This window comes from Streptopelia decaocto (assembly GCF_964273445.1).
Source record: "Streptopelia decaocto genome assembly, chromosome: 3".
Lineage (NCBI taxonomy): Eukaryota > Metazoa > Chordata > Aves > Columbiformes > Columbidae > Streptopelia > Streptopelia decaocto.
The window spans coordinates 43,676,940-43,701,003 of NC_138656.1; the positions used below are offsets into that span (position 1 = coordinate 43,676,940).

Genomic DNA, 24,064 nt, shown 5'->3' on the forward strand with positions numbered 1-24,064 from the left:
CTTTTCACCTCGTCCCTGAGTAGATACATTCTTTTCTACACATAGCCTTTAAAACAAAACCAAAACAAAACAAAAAGCAAACAACAACACTAAATGAAAAAAGAAGGGAAATTCAAGGAAATGTCACTGAGGGAAATTGTGTTGTAGTTATGGACTGATATGCACAGAAGTGAAGGATAGAAGAATGATCAAAACCAAATTCGAACACTGCATTTCAACTCTCTGGAAATCTGAGAAGAGTAATTAGAGACATCATTAAGATGAGGCTAAAAAGTTTCAATAATAAGTACAAAAGAATACTATTCATGAAAATGTTTACTTATTGTTCTTCTACATCAAGTAATTTATAAAATAAAAATATATTGCTGTTAATATTTCTAAATTACTGTGTTCAAAGTTGGAATACATGCAAAGCGACTAACAATCATTTCTAATCCAGCATGAGAGCTTCCCACACAAATGTAGAGGCCTAAGCCAGCTCCTCTGGCTCCTGAATAATGCCCCTTGTTCAGAAATAAAGTTAGGTGTAACGAAAATAGGATTTGGGCCTTAGTCTTTCTCTTTTTGTGGCTTTTTAATGTTTTCAGCTGGAAATACTTTATTAATGATGAAATAAATAACACACTTTAAAAATATTTGTTCAAGTTTTATGAAACTGAGCTAAAACTGTAAATTCACAAAATGAATATAATTAAGTGTTCATAATGCATCCGCGTTATTTGTAAAAATGAATGTATTTGTACAAATATATTTCTTCAAATCTGAAGCCCCACAAATAACTTGGTGCACTGTTAATGACTGTGGTCAACATTACAGAAGTTCTCCGAGCAACCAGTCTTCCTCCAGTGACCCAGGACCCAGCGGGAGCAGCCAATGGAGACAGCAAGTGGGATATGACGGGTATTGGTGAATTTTTTTTTTTCATAACTCTTGCCATAGCTCCCATGCATCTTCTTTCTGAAGCAAAGTTCTGTGGATGTCCTATATCATAGATGTATTGGCAAAATCTGCTTCAGTGGAAGAGTATTCAATTACAAAATCATCTTTATGGTCTTCAAAGGTTTTATTTCCTACTGTGCTTATTCCAGTGGCATCCATTACCTGACATCTCTGCTCAAAAAAGTAGCAGTCTTCCAGAGATCTCCCTGAAGGGTTGTTGCAATACACCAATGGGTCTTTCACATCCCTGTTAATCCCTTGGTGCTGAAGTTTCAGAAATTAGTTATCTGTGTATGAAAGACCACCCCAATAAACTGTCTATGTTATAAGAATATTATGAGGGAAGTGTTCTAAATTACTTTAAATGTATCACTTTGTTTTATAAATAACAAGCTGCTGAGAGCACTCCTGTTTATAAAATATTGAGCTATGGCAGGATCTACATAGCATGACATAAAAGCATTCCAGACTTGCCACTTGGCTTTCGGAAGCTACTTTTCAGAAAAAAATGTGAATATTGAAAACATAAGCTTGACTCCTTGTCTGTAAGCTTAATATTGCTTTGGCATGACTGTTTGTGGATAAGATTTTCCATGTAGCAGATATATATGCAATATCTTGGAGACTCCTCAAGGAATTTCAGAATACTCACTGAAATCTCTGGCAGCTAAAGAGATGCTAATAATTCAGATAAAACTATGACAGTTTTTTTGACAGTAAACACATGAAAATGCATCTCGTATCGTTTTTCCAGTGTGGTTATTTCTAATAACAAGCTTGTTTTCAGTGTGTTGCTTTGTGAAATAATTTAACTTTTGCAATACAATGCAAGGCAATGGATCTGGTACCAGCTGATATGTTCAGAGTGTGCAAACCTGCAAAACTACAGAGTTACTTTCTGTGGGGCTTGGTTCATAAAGCAGTTAAGCATCTGTTACCATAGTTTTCCATTGCAAAAACCTTTGGCTATATAGCCCCAAGAATGCATTTCTTCTTAAAGTTCAGTGTCTTCTTGGCCTCTTCACACTTAAGATATAACAGTGTGCTGTTGAAGAAATTGCATGTAAATATTTCCATGCAGTGTTTGGAAACGTTACTATACTTGGGCACATTGGGTGGGGATAGTGATTGATTGTTTAAACAAATCACTTACAAAATATTTGCTCTGAAGAATAAAATGTGTTGTTGTTCATCATGTAACTAGTTTCCTAGGGAAAAAAACCTAAACAGCTTAATTTTCTGCTTATGTTAAAAGGTGCCAGTCCCCTTTGCTCCATGAACACCACCAAGGTTCAGGCTCACTGGAATGTGAAGGAGGCAGAGAACGAGAGGAAACTTTGGAAGGAACTAGGCATTCTGGTAATAAAAACCACTGTATCTCAAAAGTAATGTTCTTTGCTGAAGTGCAGCCACCTTCTGATGCGGAGGTTTGATACACAAAGAGCACATAATATGATGTGAAAGCAGGGACTGTTACAGACAGTCTAACAGAATTTGGTGTGGGATATTTACAAAATACTTGGAATATATTTCTTCTGAACCTTCAGAAAATGTCATGAATGATGAAGAGCAGGTAGAACTTTGTTCAGTTATCATTGAAAAACTAGATCATAGGAAATTCTGCAAAGATATACGTCTCTGCTTCCAAAGAGTGTACAGGTTTGAAACCTGATGCGAAGCCATGTACCTTTTTTCTTTGTACAGTATACTCACGTTTTTAGCATTCAGAAATTAAAACACAATTATTTATGGCAGAAACCAAGTGGCATGCACCATCGACCAAAGTCCTGAGCTCCTACAAAGACCGGGCTTTACAGAAAGAAGGCAGTGGCAAGGAGTCGCCAAACAAACTTTCACATGTAAGTCTTTTACTTGGAGGTAATTCAAACTCTTTAAAAACAAACAAACAAACAAAAACCAAACACCACCACCACCCCCCAAAAAAATCCAACCAACCAAAAAATCACCCTGGACTCTAGGAAACACATGTTGTAATACATTTTAGTATTTTATGAAGACCACTGTGTGTTTTGGGAGGCAAAGAGTATGGTCACCTAGATGTAGGGGGGATTGAGTATGGTTAATCTGTGTTTATAAACTAAGAACTGCAAGACTGCTTGGGTCTCAGGCACTGAGGAGATAAAACTAGAATAGCCTACACTCGGGTGTATATTTATAGCTTCATTTATACTGGCTTGCTTAATCTGTGAATTATTTAATGTCCTTTAAAAATATTGTACATTCACTGTACCATTTGTCATGATGTGTGAAATACTTATGTAGTATAATTATTAATGAGCACTATAAAAGTACAGTTTGTGTGTTGAGAGTGCTGAACAGATTTCTAGTCTACCTAGTTCAGTGACCTGTCTTCAGTAATAGTGAAATCCTCAATGGCTTAGTGTTGGAAGGTACACTAATGATATGCAAGCTCTTTTTCTATTTATTTTTTGTATGTTTGTTATATGGAAAAACCTGTTATATATAGGAATCTACACTATTTGTAGACTTGTATGGGTAAGAATGAGGCCAGTTTCTCCTCTTGTGTACATTGGTATCTTACGAGAATCTTGCTTGATACTTCTCAAAGTACTACCATAAACAGAATCATAACATAGAATTATGCACATGAAGACAAAAAGACTTTCTTTGACCTTAAGCCAAAGTTGACAGGAAGCTAGAATCAGTACGTAACAATCAGTATTAAACAAAGCACCAATACCAAAGTTTAATGATGAGTTAAGTTAGTTTTATGCTAATGGCAGTTCTTGTGCTTTTAGAATGGTGAGGATCTGAACAGAAAATTTCATAATGTGCTTATGTTTGTGTTTGCATGCATATGCATGTGTATGGTGCAGGTGCAACGTTGTACAAAGTACAAACCAGCACTATTATAAAGATAATACTAACTAAATGAGGCTACTTTGTTGTTAGATGCTGTAAAAATGAACAAAAGTGGTCAGTACCTTGTAAAGGATCTTTTCATGTTCTCTTGTGCATCTCCTTTTTGTTCAGCTCAGTTTGCCACATGAGACTCTGCCGGCCACTGGAATTCCCATTGAGTGCTACAGCAAATGTACAAGAATTCTGCAAAATATTTAAATATTAGAAAAAATAGACTATGTTGTCTTTTTATCAGTCTTAACTTGGTGGAGGGAGGAGGGGGGGAATTTCTCTGGCTGTCTTCAAACTCTTTGTTCTCCTAGAATAAATATCATATTCCTGCTCTTTTGTTTTTTTTATATCTTGCTCCATGACTGAGTCTTTAACCACATGTAACAATTAGGGTGCTACAACAAGGACATTTGTAACATAATCCTAAACTGTGGCCCTAGTGAACTTTGAGCATTTCAAGATCTCTCTGTCAATAGTTGTTGTCCAAATTCCCTGCTGCTTGTGGAGTCAGGAAGGTGCCTGTGTATGTTCAACAACATACAGGAAATTTTGGGGAAGGTTCATACATGCAATACATCTTCTGAGGTTAATTTTATGCCTTTGAGCTCCCCCCCACGACCTTGTTTCTTTCCACTTTGATTCCATTTTACATTATTCACAATAAAAAGTGACACGACATTTTCTCCAGACACCTTCGTCCAAGTCCCTCTCCTTGGAAAAGCTGCTCGTTTTATTTTTATCAATTGTTCCATTGTTTCTAAGGTGACAGTCATCTTGTAAAGGTTAGAATTAATGAAAATGTGACACCCCCCCCTTTTTTTATAAAATAATTTTCTCAAATTTTGAGGCCTGTTAATTTCCATATGGAATAGGAGTATGATTTATGGAAAGGCTGCCTTGTCTAATTGCTTTAATTTGTGAGGAATAGCTACATTTATATACATCTGCTAGGACAGGGATCTTGTAAAAAAGTTAGTCACCCTTCCCACTTAAATTCTACCTCGTAGAATTCCATCTGCCCTTACTGTGGCTACTCTGTCACATAGATAAGTTAATCCAACTCTATAAAATCTCTTTAAAAAAAAAATCAAACCCAATTTTATTGACACAAATGCCTGACATAATTATTCCACTTCAATTGCCCTGTTTAGCTTAGGGCCCTGTGACTGAAGTTACTTTCATCTGGTACACACACACTGCATTTGGCTTCAGTTTGACAAGCCACACATCCAGTTGGATTTGATCCAATAAGCTGCATATTTCACCCACACTGAGGAAAAAAACCCAAGGATAATTCAGTCTTCAGTGTTTTTCAGATTTGCAGTAGAACTTGTTTAAACAAATAATTACCAATGCTTCTAGGTTTACAGATGCTTACTTTAAGTGTTCAGAAATGCAATTTTATGGATGTTAAGCAGGTCCTATAATCAGAAAATTCAAGTGTGATTTCAAGTTTTGCCACAGAAAATGGAACTAGAGCCTTTTTATTTGCAGTGACATCAACCTTTAATGTGTCTAGCCAGCTGGGCAACTCATTTCATAGACACTGGTGTTATAATAAGCTCTTTTCATACTTTGCAGTTATATTATAGCGTACTGTAAAAAATAAATTATTTTTAATGGCACAAATTCAGTAATTGATCAGAAAATAAATATTTTATTATTTAACTTGGGGGGGGTGTCTTTGTTTTCTTGTTAAGATTGGAGACAAAAGCTGTTCAAGCCACTCAAGCAGCAACACCCTATCCAGTAACACATCCAGCAACAGTGATGAGAAACACTTTGGTTCTGGAGATCTGATGGATCCTGAGCTGCTTGGATTAACATACATCAAGGGGGCTTCTACTGACAGCGGCATCGATACAGCTCCCTGCATGCCGGCTCCTCTCCTGGCCCCTTTGCACCTGGGTGGCAGCAGGTCCGGCGTGCACTGTCGTACAGAGCAGTGGACCGAGTCTTCTGAAGCTCCGGGGCCAGATGATGATCCAGCTAAAATCTACGCTGTTCATAGCTATGCCTCTGCTATTTCTGCCAGTCATACAGCTGAAGGCAGCATGGGAGACCTAAGTGAAATCTCCTCTCATTCCAGGTATGTTTCTTACAAATTAGGGATTATGGAATATAGATTAACATAAAGAGAAGTCTCTTTCATTGTTGTTATTCCGTTTACCTTTCTTTGAAAGTGAGCTTAACTAGTTTTGTGGTTTTTTGTTGTATTTAAGTGCTTATATGAGCAATTTTCAGTCAATTTTTGGTGGGTCAGCCTAAAAAGCATAGCCAGCCCCCAACTCCCAGGTCTGATGGAGATTTTATATGTGACCTTGTGCACATTGCATAGGTTTTTAAAGTCAGGAAACGTCCCTGAGTAAAAGTGAAGTTTGCACCTAGAACTTGACATACTTTTTTTGGTTTTTATACAGTGCAACGAATTACCTGAGAGTTAATGCTGAGGGAAATCAGAAATTGCAACAGAAAATTTTTACGTAAAGTGATGGACAATTTTTACATACAGTGAAACTGCATTCCATACCATCCCCCCTAAATTATATCCTTGTGATGTATGCTTTACACTTTTGTTGGTTGAACTGAATTTCTGATTGATTTTCAGCTCCTCTTTTTGTTACAAATGGAATGTGTGCATGGTACATCTGTTGTAAGGCAAACTTTGAAAGAGCACTTTTACAGCTGGTTGCCTTTATCTCCCAGTTCCAATTTTATGGTGACTTTGAAGTTGAAGCTTTGGTCTATGTGTTAAGGTTTTTACTCTGTAAAGGATGGAAGGAATTTGTTAGTCTTTCCCTCTGATTTTTCTGTTTTCAGTGTCAATCAGTACAGGAAAATAACCGAATAGTATTCTCTGTCCTCATTTCTTTATATGCTTGACATGAATGAATTAGTCTTGTATACTTCCTCTTTTTTCACAAGTTATAGAAGATAATATAGACTATTGTATAACCAATTGTGAGGACTGATTAAATGCTTTTACATTAAGCTTTTACTACCCCTGTGGTAATGTAAAAGCTCCAGATTTACTCTGTGTGTATTGAGATTTAATTTTTTTTATATCGAGACTTCTAAGGTTCTAGAAATAAGCTCTATGCTTCTAGGACTTCATCATTATGAGCTGAAATAGATTTCTAATGGCTAGAAATGTGTATTTGCAGCACTTCTGTGACAGCTGTCATATTTAAAGTGCCAGGCAAGTAAAATGCTGCTCACGTCTACGGAATCAACATTTTGCAGATTAATTAAAAAATAAATAAAAAGCATATAGATTGAGTGATTTACTCAGGCATTTCCAAAGTAGTAATTATTGTTGAAATACCGACTCACGTTAGGATTGCCCAATTCCACTTTGGCAGTACCAATGTTTTCAAATGATCGCCTTCCAATTTGTTTGCCAGATCCTTTTACTATAGAAAATGTCAGACTTATGTTATGTGACCTGACTGTTTTATTTAAACTTTGCTTAAATATCCATCAAATTATGTTGGAGTGATAAATAATTTTAGAGCTAGGTTTAAAAGCTGGCACCACCTATACAGGACCCACAGGCATACGTTATTAAAAAATATCTCATAGCTGTGATGCTGCAACAGACTTCTTCAAATAGACAAAGAAAGTTGAGTTAACATATAAGTGGGTGATATCTACTGCTGTATCCTATATCTCTTTTCCAGCTGGTCAGATGCAGAGTTTGTATTTCCTCATAATCTGTAACAATGAAATTCTCGCAATTTTGAGGCATTAATTCACAATTATTTTATGAACGTTAAATAGTAAACTTGTTCTGCAGCAGCTAAACAGTGTAAAACTTCAAGAGACAAGCCCACAGGCTGGTGGGAAGTCAATGATCTATAAATGCACCATTTCTTTGTTAAAATTGCATTCTATTTACTGAATAAAGTGCAGTGCACAGGAAAGATGTTGGTTGGTTGGTTGGTTGGTTGGTTGGTTGGTTGGTTGGTTGGTTGAAAAAATACTGACCTGTTTATCTAACTTTGTCAGATAAAGAAGCCCCTGAAAAAATTTAATACTATGGTGTCCGAGTAAGATTTACAGAATTAAACTTGTTGTGTGAAACAGTATCTCCAACTACAAGACCAAGGAGCTATGCACAACTTTATCTCGCAGCTCTGTTATTAATGGTTTTATCTCTCCTATTGTTTATTAATTATGCACGTGAATTGTTAAGTACCTTCATGTTACACAGCTGAAACAGCTTAGCTTCGTTGCCTTTGGTTTTGCTTTGTTTCTTATGTAGGCCATCTTTGAATCCTAAAATTGCATACTGAATATTTCGTTATTTAAAACTACAGAATGAGGTTGGATGCCAAATTTTAGTTGAGTGTAGTTACAAACAGGAGTCTAAAATCCTCTATGTAATGTCCTTGCTATTGATCTGTGTTTTACATTGTGCTTCAAAGTTTGCTTCAGTTTTTGATTTCTTTTCATAACTGAGTTATTTTCTTCACCAGATTTTTACATCATTTCTTTGCATATTTGGAAGGATGGGAAGCAGAACCGAAAGCTTTTAGCATGACCTGCATTATTTTCTTCCCCCAAAACCTCATAATCTTGTTTCTACTTTTGGGGGAGAAAGAGGGAGGAGAGGAGATAAAATAATTTTTAAAAAAAATTTAAATGCACATGCTGTGATCAAAATTATTAATCCATTGCCTTAGTGATCCAACTTTCTTCCACAGTGGGCATTTTAATTTGATCTCATTACATCCATGCACACGTGTTGCTTGTGTTTGACTCCGCATGGACAGCAAAGTAGACATGTCTGTTACACTTTCAGCAACACCTTCTGGTCCTCTGTGAATTAATCCATTGCTCGTGGGATTAGATTAAAAGATAGCACAGTGTTTGGTATTTGTAAACCCACAATGAAAGTTAGGAGCTGCTGCTTCAGGTTCAAGGCATTTGGTTTGTGAATGCTGCAGTTCCTTCACCTGCAAGATGAGAAAAAAAAAAAAATATTCTTCAAGGAAATGTTTGCTTTAGTTCATTTTAAATCATTTTGAGAGTCATCAGTAAAAGGTTTTATTAGTCCTTACTAGTGCTATTATTCATAATAAAAGAGGCTATTAAAATTATCCAGAGGACTGGTTTATTTGAACTGAAATTTATTTCTGTTAATATTAAATTCTCAGTGGTACAGAATGGAAAGCACAGTTTAAACTGGCTTAAATTGGCAAAATTAACATGAAGTGAAAAGGCACAGAAGTTTAATAATTAGAGATATTTGGGGTAATTCCCTATGTAGTTCTTGATGTAAATGGAATTACACTGTTAATAATGTGTGTCCATATTTACTTAAATTGCACACACAAATTCTACATATGTCTTGAACTTAGTATTTTATTTCATATCACTTTGCATTGACATTTCAGCAAGTTGAATTATATACATTACTTGATTTAGAAACTCATCACAATCATATTCTCAGAGAGCTTTAATGTATATGCTGCTAGTATGTAGAAGACTACTGCACTAACATTGCTGCCTTTATTTCAATCATGAGAAAAACTCAATATTAAGAATTATAGCTTTGTACCAGATGAAACGTTCCTGATTTGGTTTTGTATGGCAGATTTCATTTTTGCTTTTGTGTGTTTCCTTTACTTTTTCAGTGGGTCACATCATTCAGGAAGCCCATCAACACATTGCTCTAAAAAAAGTGGCTCCCTAGATACCTCCAAAGTCTATATAGTGTCACAGAATACTAGTCCACAGATTTCTGGTTCAGTTTCAAAACCATACCACAGACAAGGAGCAGTGAGTAAATACGTCATTGGATGGAAAAAATCAGAAGGAAGTCCTACACCTGAAGAATCTGAAGTTTCTGAATGCCATGAGTAAGAACTCTGTTTAACTTTGTTGCGGGGGGAGAGGGTAATAGAAAAATGAGAAATTAAAAATTCCATTTCACTTTTAAACACTTGGGTTTTTTTCTCTACTATTGTGTATCAAAGGTACATCCAAAAAAAAACCCCAAACAAACAAACAAAAAAAACCCCAAAAACTAAACAAGAAATACAATAACTACACAGGATACTCTTTTCTTCTCTGTTCTATCCAGCTGCAACTTTTTCCCATGTGTCAAATAATGCAAGCTGATGGAAATTTCTGAAAGCGTGTGTATGCAAAAAGTATGGCTATGTCAGACATTCTGAATTTCCATTTTGAATCTCTAGGAAACAAATAGGAAGGTACAATTTTATTACAGTTTTAAAGACCTTTTCTACAAATCTTCAAGAACTAGTTAGTTGAAAAAAGCTTTTACTGACATTTCTGCATTAAACATTACTACCTTGTTGCCTCAGCAAATACATTACAGATGAGAGAGATGTGCATAAACATATCAGTGATCTATGGTAGATAACTTTTAAAAGTTACTGCCAGTTAGGGGTATTTTACTGGTTCTTTGCTGTATTTTTCTGACTTCGTTTTTAATAAACAGCTAAATAGTGGTGGTTAGGACCCCAAAGAAAAGATTAATTATGGATAGATCTGACGCTCTCTGCATGAGATTCTACAAAAATGTGTAGCCTTCAATCAAACAATGTATTTTTCTAGCAAGTGATATTTAGACAAAAATATTCAGAGCGGTTCTAATGAACAGCTATATGTACAGCTTAACATAGGAATAGCTCATGAGAAATATTGTCATCTTAGGCAGGAGAAAAAGGCTTGCACTCAAAGGAAAAGACGCACTATCTCAAATACACATGGATTATGCTGCTGCAGCAGTAATAAGTAATGTTTGAATCTGCTTTTTAAAACTAACCTTTAAATTCATGTTGTCTTCAAAATCATCTTCTCAGATAAACTCCCTGCTTTCTTTTTGTGCATAAGCTATTCAGTTCTACCTCTCAATAAATCATACTCAGCCCTATATATCTTGATAAATTGACAAGATGACATGCAGTACCTTATTTTTCAAATGTTTAATGGGGATTACTCTGTTTCATGGGAATGCATCATTTGCATCTAATATTACATACTGCATATATGTGCACATTTATGGCAAGATTCATATTTAAAAATATAAGCTAGAATATATGTGCTATGAAATATGATCCTGAAGTTAAACTCTTAAATTCCTAATTTTCAAAAGTAGCAGATGTTACTACTTTCATGTCCTGGTTATTTGTATTTCTTCGTGGCTTTGTACTGGAGATTTCATCCCACATCCCCCCTGCCCCCCTGCCCCAAAGTTTTAATTGCTTAAATCATTCAGTGGTAGTAGTATTTGCACTTAAAGTGGTAATTTCATTGATTCCCACAAGTTTTTGCATTTTGAACTGATTTATCTTTATTTTGAATGGAAGCCTAAGCCTTAAAACAAAATTGCATAATGAATCATGGTATTTAGAGTGAAACCACAGCAATTTGGAAAAGCATCTTCAAGAGCTAGTTCTATTTAAGAAACATTAATTAAATATAGCAGTGCTTCATATATCAGAAAATATTTTCAGATTTTTCCATGGCACACAGCACTGCTTCGCCTCTTTCTTTCTAGGAAAGCTTTCTGTTCATGACAGAGAGGAAATATCTCTCTGAGGTTAATTATATCTCTAATTAGTAATGATGGTGAAAATCAGGTCAATTGCTGAATATTGTGCCACTATAGGATATAATTCACTGAGAATTACACTTGCCGTAGTGAAGCTTGTTTTGTCTTTGCTGAAAACAGTCACTGTAATCAGTCACTGCTGCACTTGGCAGTAAGGAATGGCTTCAAATGTCTGTTCTGTGTGATTGGGAATCTCTAGTTCCTTCAATTGCATTTCCAGAGTAAACCCCTTAAAATTCTCTCTCTCCTGTCTCACTGGAAGGAAGCTAAAAGATAATTCAGTTTGACAGTCTTTTGTTGACTGTAAATACATTTTTATATGCTGATAATTAAGGAAGGCAGCTGTTTTTTTTTGTCTGAAGTGCTTTATGAAATTACTGATAATAAGACATACTTGGCACAAGGCACAATTGATTACCAATGCACTCCAAATGCTGCCATTGATGACCATAGTCATTTTACCAGATTGTGAAGCTGGATACAATATCACAATATAAAATATTGTATTTCTTATTTGCTAAGGAAGTAGAAGTTAAAATACTTTGTGATGAAGATAGGAAATATTGATATAAATACAGCTTTAACAGTAGAGTGTAAAAAAAGAGGCAAGCTAGACAAAACAAGCATTATGCTTTTTTAAATTGTTCTTTAGAATTACTAAAATTGATTTTCTTTTCATTGGTTTAATAATTTCATAAATATAAAGCAATCAAAAAAGTGTTTTAAATAAGAGTGCTCTTTGTCAGAAGGTAATGCTAACAATTTGTACTTTGTGACAGAAAATGCATGCAGTCTTTCAAATCCAAGAGCACTGTTGCTTCTCTTGCTAAAAACACCAATTGTCTCAACAGAGTGTATGATGATATTGATGCTGTGTCTGCATCAAGTCCACTCCAAACTTCCGTGAGGACTGCCATTGTTGAAAGCCAACAAGTCTTGTCCAAAGAAGATTTTCTGAAGCTGATGCTGCCAGACAGCCTCTCTATGGAGGAGGGGAGAAGAAAGGTGAGCTGTTTTCTTCGGCTCTGTGTATCTCAGACGCAGTTACCTTAGAAATTAATTTCTGGTATTCCCAAAATTGTTATAGAGAAGGCAATATCATTTTGGATAACCTAAGTATATTCCATTGGGATGCTATAAGTACTGACCTTAATTCCAAAAATATCATTTCCCACAATATGAAAATTATCTCTAGTTTGATGATTATGTATGAAACACAGTATTTGTTTAAGTATGTTTTTGCTTAGCTTGAGCAGAGCCAGGTGCAGGTTGAGCAACCTAATTATAATTTCAAAGATTAAAAGTAACATTTTCAAGGTTGGATGCCTAAATTTATACACCTCATATGATATTAAGTCACATGAATAAAAGTAGCCTGCTTTCTCCTACCCTGTGATACTTAGTACCAAAGGTTGTATTTGAATTCTGAATCAGTTTCGTGTAGGTATCAGTGGCAACTGCTCAAAAGGCATAAAATTGTCAGTGCTAGTAGAGAGCATACATCTAATCTTAATAGTATGAAGACAATAGTAATTTTTTTAAAGTTCACAAAAAGTGGATAGAGAACTTAAAATTTACTGCTCCCCAAAGTATAGATGATTCTGGATTTTGTTCTTGATGTGGAATAAAGCACAAAGCAATTAAATTACTTGAGATAATTGTCACTCTTTGATATAACTCCATGCTCTTTTAACCCACTGTGTTGATATAATGTACTAAATAATATAATCATCATGTCTGAACAAAAGTAACACATGGGAACCCTCTAAGTGCAGAGTTGAATTTAAAATGCAGATCATATACATTTTTTAACATGCAGTATGTTAAGTATGTATGATATGTATTTGAATTCTCATTAATAATGTCCTAGAGGATTTTATGATTTCTGATTGATACAATAATTAGTTCTCTGTGATGATTTCAAGAGCTACCGATGTTTCTGGCTATCTAAATGAGACACAACAAGGAGTGAGGATGTGTGAGATAAGTTACTGCTGTCTCCTTCCCCACCCAAGATACCCAAAGCAAAGCTCAGTAAGTGAGAGAGACCGTAGCCCCTGACTTGCAGGGGATCCCCAGCCATAGGACTCGACAGCGTCCAGTCTTTGATTATGCCTTCATAGAGGATAGGGATCTTGGTACAGGTGAATCAGTTGTCTTTGACAACAAAACCAGAAAGGCATTTTCTGAATATGTAAGATTGTACAGAATCAAATCACATGTTTGGTTTTACTTTCTTCATAGATCAGGAAATAATGAGCTTTGCAGGTAATGTTTAAATTTTGATGCATCCTGAAAAGAAACTCTGTAAAGCTCCAATAATATTCAGATAGCTAGTGAACAACCTTTATAGGTAGAAGATGCAGTATAAGGTTGAGGAGACTCGCGTAGCAGCCCAGAATTGCGGCAGGATGCTTGTTGGGAATCTTGAGTGCAGGAAAGAGAATCAGAGACCCTCCAATTCAGAGGGTGAAGGCCTTTGCCCAATGTCATCCCTTATTAGGCTGAGTCTTTTGATATTTTTTAATCTCTGCTTATAAAAGGATACCACATATCCATTAATTCAAGGATGCTGTGTATGTCTATTGCTGTGATCATTTTACATTTGTGTTAAAATACAGTTTTGCATGATACTTTTTCCCACGGCCTGTATCTGTTTCAGGCAAATCTCTAGAATCTATGTGGTATTTCCCTCGATTTTCTCTGGGACACAGTTGAGCATTCTAACAGCTTAGTATGTTCTGTATTGTCATCAAGACAGATGCTTTCCTGAACTAGCACTGTGAAGTGGTCTTAAGTGTTTTGTAAAGACTCTGTCTTGTGGCATGATTGAGTGTTTCTGCGTATTCCTTGTTGAAGTATTCATCAGTGGGCAAATTTTTCAGAAATACAACAATGTAGATATCCTTAGTTCTATGCTATATTCACTGTTTTAAAAAGCTACTCCTCTTAAGCATATGTTCTGTATATGGAGTGGAAAATTCATAATTAAATACAATGAAAACAGGATAGGACATTAAATTGTGTTATGCAGGACAAACCAGTTAAAATAATTAAGGCAATAACTGACATTTGTAGATATGAAGAACAACTAGATTTGCTGTGCTGAAGAATGTCTTATGAAGTGGAATGGCCCAGTTTTGCAATACAGTAACATCTTGTTTTACTGTAGATATTCAGGTTGTGGTTTAAGGAACTTTTTGGAATGCACAAACAGTTTTCACTGAACTCTGTTATCCTCTTTCCTAAGCCTGTTTTGTGATACCTGGGGAGATGCAGTGTCTCAAGTCACTTTTATTATCCTATGAATTATATTGTATGATGTATCAGTTCAGAATGTTTAATGTTAAAGCATAGTCACTTCAAATTAAAATCAAACAGTTTTCTGTATAGTCTCGAATAAATGTTGCCAGAGTTGGTAACCTTACATATATTTCTGGAGAACATTGCTGTCGTAAGGCTATAGAGGTTTCATTTATCATTTCAGAATTAATAAAACTGATAAATTCATGGTGATATATTCCAAAATATCAAGAGGAAGTATGAAAACAGAGTTTAGTAACTCTTTTGAGGCCCCAGTGGATCTGATAGGGTGGAATTCTGATCATCTCTATTAGCTCACCAATTCCAGAGTACCTACCCAGAAAAACACTCTCAAGAACTGATGATGGACTGTGATCACATGAATAGTTTTAACCTTCTTATATCTTCATATTTTGATGTTTAGTTTTCATTTTATGGAAACCTTTCTCCACGGAGGACACTTTACCGTACCCTATCTGATGAGAGTATATGTAGCAATCGGAGAGGATCTTCATATGCCAGCTCCCGAAGTTCAATGCTAGACCAGGCCCTTCCAAATGATATCTTATTCAGCACTACTCCCCCGTATCACAGCACGTTGCCTCCCAGAATGAGCCTGACTCCTGGAATGGGAAATCTGAGAAGTAAGTGATTGTTGCTGTTATTGCTGAATTTGGAATATTTGTAATAAACAAATCACCAAATATTAAGTTCAGTTTAACTTTTAAGGTGAAATTATGAAATGTCAAGTCAGTGTTTTGAATATCCCAGTAGAAGCAGTACATGCCGGTGCTTGCCTTAGCGATCAATTCAGATTTATCATGTTTGGAGATAGCACTGACTCAACTTCCCAAAAAATTTCCATGAGACCAGTGGTAGGCAACAAATACTTGTATGAAGATATTTCTTGTTATAATTTTATTTGCCAGTGGTGACGTAATTAAGCCAAGCTGGCCTGTCTTATTTTAATATTTTTGTTAATTTTTTGTGTGCACTCATATTACTGAAATATTCACAAGTACATTCAAAATAATAGCTAAAAGGGACAGCTTATATTTAGATGATCCTTTTAGTCACATCTTAAAAGGAAATGTGCAAATACTTGTCCTCATCTCCAATTTCAATACTGAATTTACTGATATTTTTTAACATGTTAGTAAAACCTTTGCAAATAACGCTTAATTTTTAATGGCAGAAAAAGAGTAGTCTGCGGTGCCAAATTAAAACTATTTTATGAAGCTATCTCTTTACTTCTAAGGTCTTCATAAGTGAGATCTCTTTTATATGCTTACCTTGCAATAATTCCAACATGGAGTGATGAACTATAAAGTTTGTAGTAATTTTGTGGAAGAAACGGAATTAAAATTATGAAAATTACAAAAAAAAAAAAAAAAAAAGAAAAAAGGAAATTGTGAAAAATATATATGCTTATATTCCACAGCCCACATCTGCACAGCCAGATATACCCAGTATATATATATTTAGGCTACATATCCATATTTATATCTTTATCAGAGTTAATTATTTTTTTTCTAAAAAATGCTCAATCTCTTAAGCTAATTATTTTAGGCTGTGACCTATAGGGGACAGAATTTAAAAAAAAGCACTTTTAATTAGCTACTTTGACATTGCATCACAGCTGACCACAATTTGAAAATGTAATAGAGCACCTGTGGACTCTGAAGTCCATAGCCAAGAAGCTGTGGGTGGATTTCCTAAAAGCATTAAGGACTTTGTAGGCACATGTCCAGAGAGAATGCAGACAGGTGATTTTAAATAAATAGTAATAAAAAGGGCTCTGTCGTTCATTGTGTCCTTTGGGAACTAGCAATCACTTGCTAACTTTCGTATTATACAAAACACGTATTATACAAAACACTTTTCTAGATATAATGGCCTCAGCTATGAGACTGGGTTTTAGTCACTAGCCACCGATTAAACTGGTATCACAAACACGCACTAAATTCCTGCTTCGGCTGGGAATACGTGCTTGGTGGGCCTTTTGCCACTTGGAAAATATTCTTCTAGCAGAGTGAAACTCTTTACCATAGATTTAATATGAAATGATCCTTTGCTTTTGCTGATAGAAAATGAAGAGCCATTTTGTTTCATTTGTAGTCTGTGAAGGAGCTGTGTATATAATCAGGCATCCTGATGGTATTTTCTTCCTTTACGATGTTAGGCCTGTGTTTTTAGAGCCATTTCTTGTAAAGGTAGATGTGCAATAGAATCAAACCTTCAGTGTGCTTTTTTCCTGGAGATTGACACAAGTCAATTAATGGTGTGCACTCCAGCTGTATACTGCTCCTCCAGTGGTGAAATTTTAGTGGTTTATGTATTAGTTCTGTCTTAAACACCTTATTTTCCATTCTTACTGCTTTTTAGATACAGAAAGTTATTTACACAGATACCTGGGAAAAAACTGGTATCATGTCAGTCAAAATGAAGCTAATTGTTGCTTTCCTAAGTAGTTCATGCTGTTTTCATATACAACTTCTATTTTCTGCTTCTGGTTTTGTATTATAAAAGTGCCTTTTAATACCAGCAATATAGGATCTTTTATGATGGCTGTTTCAAAGAAGATTTAATTGGTTATCTGTAATTACACTCTGAAAACAAACACATCTTGACTTGCCCACCTTTGTTTTCGAAATAGGTTAGTCAGTATCTCCATATAAGAAACTAAATTTGGCTCTGGCTAGGAAGGTTTTTGCAATCAGTGTGTAGCAGGTATTTACATTCTGTAACAGTGGTGATGTGAGAGGTTTCTTTTTAATTTTTAATTTTAACTTGAGGTTGTAGTTTCAGATATCAGGATTCTTATCTGTCATAATAGTCTCTTCTGTAAAATACATACATTTGTGACCTTAAAGCATTTTAATTTTACAGTTAGTTAATGTTTACAGAAATCAGTGGTAATAGTGTGGTTTTGGCTGGAATTCATATTTAGAAAGATATGTTCCTGCATGCTATTACCCAGTGTGTGGTACATGAAATATTGTGGCACCACCAACTCTGGTGAGACCCCTCTAGCGAGGAAAAGAGTGTGATTAATAGATAAGCAAGGCTAGCAGCAAAACCAAAGCATAGTAGGCAACCTGAAGGGTTTAATTTACTGGGAAATCAGAATTATTAGACAAAACAACCATGGGAATATGGAAACAGAAACTTCAACTGTATGCAATGTTGACTGTGGGAAGGAGATGAGAAAATGAAGCTACAGGATTTTTTAATTATTTTATCAGTTAGGGAAGTAAAATGAGAGTTGCTTTCAGTAAAGCCTGAATTGCAGACTCTGACAGTTGAGTGCTATTCATTGTGCATAGTACACAAACGTAGAAGGATTTACTTTATTTTTATCTTATTTTTAACTTAAACCAGAAAGTAGAACTTGTGCAGCTGAGAAATCTGGAATTTTACCTTAGGGACGTTAAAGATTCCCTGAGACAGTACTGTTCACGGTGAGTGATTCTAGCATGCTGTACATGGCTGCAGGTACAAATCTATCCTCGTCTTGCAGGGAAAGAATGAAAACAATGAGAACCGCTGATACAGAACTAGTGTACCAGCACGAGTCTGAAACTCAGAGTGACATGTGGAGGCAGTCTGACTGACATTGCAGGCACCGTGGTCCACTCCTGTTACCAAACACACAAAAAAAGGAGAAAGAAAAATGCCCTAAGTGATATACTGACATGACATTACTGTGCTGTGAGGAAAGGAGAAAGGTGCAGGATACTTGTAGTGAAGAGGATTGTGAGGAAGGGAATGTTTTGCAATTATAAACTAACAAATTTTGAAAGTTCTCAGATTATGTATGCCATAGGGGAAAGGCTGTCAGAAGTGCAGCGGATGTATCTGCAGTGATCTTATTAGATGAAAGCCTGTCTTAAAACTGGCTTATTACCACTGTTAGCTTCAGTCCAAAACTAACCTCATTCATAAGCAGTATTAAAATGGAAGAGCATCACTGTGTATTGGTGGTGTACAACATGCACAATTCGGATATCAGTTTTTTAGTAATCAAAGACTGTTGATTAAATAATTCACACAAACAAAGGAGTATATGTGTTGTCTGTTACAGACTCTCATACAATGAATAATCCACCACACCAGAACATGAGTCTACCTTCAATAACAAAAGTTATTGGGAGCACATGTCCACTAGTGTAACAGTGCTGTGAGCGTATGTCCATGAGAAAGTCTCCTAGCAGGCTGGCATCTTTGAAGGGAGACTTTGGGCAACCCGAGGTAATACTGAAGAAGGGAAGGGTTTGGCAGGCAGAAGCTGCTTTTTTTAAGAGGACCATAGAGAGAGAATTGCTGATTGCAGGAAAGAACAACAGAAAGCAGATACTGAGCTTTATGTCTGCATATGACTTGGTATGTTCCTTCAGCTGCACCATCTTTTGAGAAAATCTGCTTGTTAAATGGCATGTCTAGTTTGAACACAGTGAGTGAGGAGTACTTACCAGATATTTTTGCATGATCTGCAGTCTCTACATAAAAGTAGCAGTTAAAATTGAAGCAGGATACTTGTCTTGGAAGTAGAAAAGGTTAAATCAGGTGAATCCTTCTTCTTTCTGTGTTACTAGTTACTCTTTGAATACAGAAGTATGTGGGATTGATGACAGTCAATTTGAGGAGCTCTGTTGGAAATGGAACTAACCATATAATTTTGGTGAAAATAAGGACTCTTCAAAATGCTTTATACTTGTATGTATCAATAATAAAAATAAATTCCTAGGTGTAGGAAGAGAGTGACATAACTGAAAGGAACAGAAACCAGAAGATCAATGATTTTGTGCCAAAAGGAGTACAGCAAACAAAATAACCTTTAAAACTGAACGATAACTCATTGTTTCCTCAGAGGAAACAATGCTTCAAAACCAACCTTGTGGGCAATGAACATAGTGTCCTACAAGATTAGGCATATTCTCCTGGACACACAGAGATGGGTGTGCTCAAGCATAACTTACCACCTTTGCACAATCAAAAAGGACGACCACAGGCAGCCTGCAGGTGCTAACGCAGCAGTCATACAGAGAAACACTGGAGGTAACAGTGCGGTAAGATGAGCAGGGAGGAAATGCAAATATGGGAGGCTAGAAATAATACATCTCACCCAGAGCATTCCTGAAATACAAACAATATTCTCTGAAATTCAAAAGCACAAAGAGACCTGTATCATTAGAGCTCTCTTTCTTTTAAAATTTATTTTTCCTATTCCCCCCCAGCCCCATTGTACAAGAACACATAATTTGTAACTTGAAAATTATTCTGTGGTGACATACTCGTGCTTTTTCAGTTACTCCACTTATAATTTCAGCCGTCAGCATTAGCACTTGCATTTTCAGAGCTATCAATATTCAAATCTCTGCTCTGGCAGGCTTTCTGCAGTCACGTTGGTCTGTCAGGGCTTATGCCAGGACCAAATAGGATCCACCCTAAGGTGAACTGAAGTTCTCACAAAGACAATGCATAATGAAGGATGACTGCTGGTGAATGTATCACTCCTACACTTTAATTTGGAAAGCCAGCAGAATTGCACTGGGAACAGGCATCTTCCTGACAGGTTTCACAATCAGCCCCCATAGGCTGATCACACAAAAGCAAGGGCTGTCCCTTGGGGCCTGCCTGCTGGTCTAGAACCAAAAGCTTGCTTGCCAGCCTTTCAAATAGGCATTCTGTCTATTTTCCACAACAGCGATGTAGAAAACATTTGTACTTGCATAAATGAAGTTCTTATAATTCCCAGGTCATATACAAAAGTTCAGAGACTGCTCTGATGTTAAGCTTTGAATGTATTTTTACCGCAAGGTAACCTTAGGTGAGATTTTACGTATGTTTATAAGAAACTGAAAATAAAATCTTAGTACTAGATGTATGAGTAGAATATATTTGTATATAACATTTTCCATTTCATATAACATCCACTTTTGCACAGTAAGAGTGAGTATTGAGAGATGTTTCTACAGAGTTTTATCAATCACACCACTTCCAGTTATAATATAACAGTATTGTATCTTTCATGTAAGTTGTAGAACAAGATAAATTCCACGGTAAACAGGATTTTTACTTCTTCTGCACTGCTTTTGATTTGCAGAATTCCCAACTTCTGACAGGATTGCAGACTTCCTTCACTCTCCTGTTCCCTTTTTTTTTTTAAAAAAAAAAAAAAAAAACAACACAAGCTTTCTGCAAATAATATTATATGCTCTAATCATCGATCTGTGCAGTAGAATGCTCTGTAACAGGTTACTGGGTTTGGATTTTTAGGTGAGAAATATTTCATTCAAATGGACTTGGTTAGTCTTTTTCATTGATATCAGGACAGTGACAACACACCATTTTCTTAAATTATAATGTGTCTTCCACTTGTATGTGTGCATTTTTTCCTTCATTGATTTTTTGCATTTAGTGTTTTCCTGAAAAAAATATATGCCTCATAAATGTTATAGTCTCGATCACTGAGATAACTAGATGGAAATTTCTTTCTGAAATATTTGAGGAAAAATTACTATTTTGACCTTTTTATTTAATAGAAGTAGATACATCTGAAGCAAAAAATTTTTCCTGACTATACTTTGTAATACAAGTTCAATATTATATCACTAACTTTATGGTTAAAACAAAATGGGATTATAAATAATGTATTTGATTTATGTTCAGTTTTACGAACCCCTGTGTGCCTGTTCAACAGTATTAATTTTACTGTGTTCACATTGATCAGAGTGAAGATTGCTATGGATTGATCAGGAAAATATAAAACTATTTGAGATAATTATGAAAATTAGCATCTCCTCTACTAAGATGTATGTTCATGGTACCTTTCTAAAAGACTGCATAACTCAAAGATGTGCTTGAACTAACTTTTAGTGTATATATTTCAATTAACATACAGTCTATCTACAGCATGTAATGTGCTACAGCTCACTGTGGAGCTTAGAGATTGGCACGTGAGTCTTATGTCTTCGGATATACAACTACAGTATTAAACTCATAGGGTATTGTTTTCAATGTGAAAGTGAGTTTTGGATGTAGGCTCGAATACAAATGCATTGAAAGAAATGCAAGTGGTATATTTTAAAATTGCTTCTGGAACTGAAATATTCAAGTTTCAGAATAAAACTCTGCATGTAAATAGCTCATATGCTGTTTCACAGTCGTCTTAAGAATATAACTTTGTGTATCTAGCAACTTTTCTGCTCAGTGCTCAGGCTTAATACGGTATGCTTAAAGAATGCGTGCTGTCTACTCAGCATTCACATAAAAATGCGAAGAGCATATCATGTGCAAAGTGACACAAAAAAAATCTTGAGAAACTTTTCCCATCTTATTCTACCAAAGTTTTAAAAATTGTTCCACCCATTTTGAGTATTGAACAGGAAAAGACAGAAACAAGAGAAATGATAAGCACCCTTTGCTTATATATATTTTTACAGTTCGTTATAATAGCTTCAAAATTAATTGTACATCATTGTTATAGGAAGACTAATTATTGTGTTTATTGTTTAGATGAATTCTGGTTCTCAGATGGGTCCTTATCTGATAAAGCCAAATTCAATGATCCTGGCCTGATGCCCCTGCCAGACACTGCCACAGGGCTAGACTGGTCCCACCTGGTAGATGCTGCACGAGCGTTTGAAGGTAACAGGAAAATTTGAATAAAGATCAATGTTCAGTACACAAACATTTTTTTCTAAATATCTATTGTATAACCATATTTTTAATTACAAAAATCCAGTGTTTGTTTCCATAGCCCTTTAGTTCTTTTGGCAGTATCACTTCTCAGTGTGGAACTTTGTCACTGAAAATTTGGGATATTCATGATACTTTCAGTATCTTAGGTGCAATTCATCCATTTAGGGGCCTAACTTCTTTCTGCAATCAATTGGAAAAATCAGATACTTTGAAAGACAGATTCAAATAATTTATGTTAGATGTTTAAAATGAAACTGGGAGTAGTACTTCCCTGGGTTCATTGTTGTGTGTTTATAAACTTGTATGTGTAGTCCAAATGATGTTGCAGTCCCTCTCAGTTTTCATAATAAGCCCTTGAAAAACAGCAAAAATGCACACTATATTTTCCAGTAGCAGAACTTGAGGTGTGGGATATAAACCAGATTTGCATTATTAAATTATAAGACCTTATTGGCCTCTCTGATAGCTAAACCCACACAATATATAAACACAGAAAGTTGGATGTTGGTTTGAGTGTCTGTATCAATATATGTAGTTGAATATTTCTGTTTTGTTGTTTCTGAGGGCTGCTTTGGTTAGGTCACGATGCTGTCCTAAAATTTCCAACATTTCTTAACTGACATTACTCTCATTAGTCAATGTGTGGAAAGTCAGAGGTATCTGTATCATTGCCACCGTCTTCACTGTACAAGATACGGCTCTTAACTTTATGAGGAGAACTGGTTGTGAAGTTAATGACGAGATGTTCTTCTGGGTTTTTTTTTAACTAAAAGCAACTGTGGGAATCAGTTTTCTGGTACCTAATTCCTTCCCTAAGTATGAAGTGATTATATTTCAATTTGATCAAAACCTCTTCAGAACTATCTACTAATTTAAATGGTGGTGTTAAAACCCCAAAACAAACAATGTGCCCCGCCCCAAATCTTCAGTGAAAAAGATCACAAAATGGATAGGACTTGTTTAATACTGACTTCAGAAATTAATGTTAGATTTTTCTCTAGTTTGGCTTTGCCAGCCTGATATTTCTGTGTTGTATTCTGTTCTAGAACCCTGATACAAGACTTAGTTCAATTTTTTAATTTCTACAAGGTCTTTTCTTAATATCAGTTTAATCAGAGTTACCAATCTGATTTCAAGGTCAAGGTTTTTCCCTGGTGATGTCTCTAGATTGTATGTTGACACCTTATATATTTTGATCAGTTCAGCACCCATAATGTAGGCCTCACAGGCCTTCATCTGTCTGTCTTAAAATGCAGTTGTATCTCCATTAATGTTAAATATAGCCTTTTAAAGTGCTTATAATGTTGGCATTAGTTGGATTAAAAATTAAATATAGTAGCAAGACTTTTGCTAGTATGATCTGTACTCAGAGTTTACACATGGATGTAACAAGAACAGTGGTCTCATATTTAGCTTCCTTCCCACCCTCAAATGAACAGTTGGCTAGTTATTTGTTAATTAGTATTTGCTTTTATCCAACTGAAGCCTTGGTCTATGTAGAACAGCAATTTTTAAACTGTGGTCCATGAGGGTGGAGTAAGTAATTACTTTTTTTTTTTTTTTTAATTGAAAGTATGATGATAATGCTTTTCACTTTGTGAAGATTTAATTTTCATTGCTTTTGCTTGGCAAGAAGTT

The 24,064-nt window shown here is 35.6% G+C and overlaps 1 protein-coding gene across 3 annotated transcripts in view; it reads left to right on the plus strand.

Moving 5' to 3' along the window:
• Positions 1 to 24,064, plus strand: part of SIPA1L2 (signal induced proliferation associated 1 like 2) — a 139,005-nt gene that overhangs the window by 106,308 nt on the left and 8,633 nt on the right. For 2 of the 3 annotated variants that reach the window (XM_082049602.1, XM_082049603.1), the window contains 8 exons: positions 817 to 900; positions 2,195 to 2,298; positions 2,695 to 2,798; positions 5,535 to 5,923; positions 9,474 to 9,698; positions 12,271 to 12,424; positions 15,147 to 15,366; positions 22,241 to 22,372. In XM_082049602.1, coding sequence (XP_081905728.1) covers positions 817 to 900; positions 2,195 to 2,298; positions 2,695 to 2,798; positions 5,535 to 5,923; positions 9,474 to 9,698; positions 12,271 to 12,424; positions 15,147 to 15,366; positions 22,241 to 22,372 — 1,412 coding nt within the window. The remainder of the gene's footprint in view (positions 1 to 816; positions 901 to 2,194; positions 2,299 to 2,694; positions 2,799 to 5,534; positions 5,924 to 9,473; positions 9,699 to 12,270; positions 12,425 to 15,146; positions 15,367 to 22,240; positions 22,373 to 24,064) is intronic. The other variant, XM_082049604.1, reaches the window with a different exon arrangement.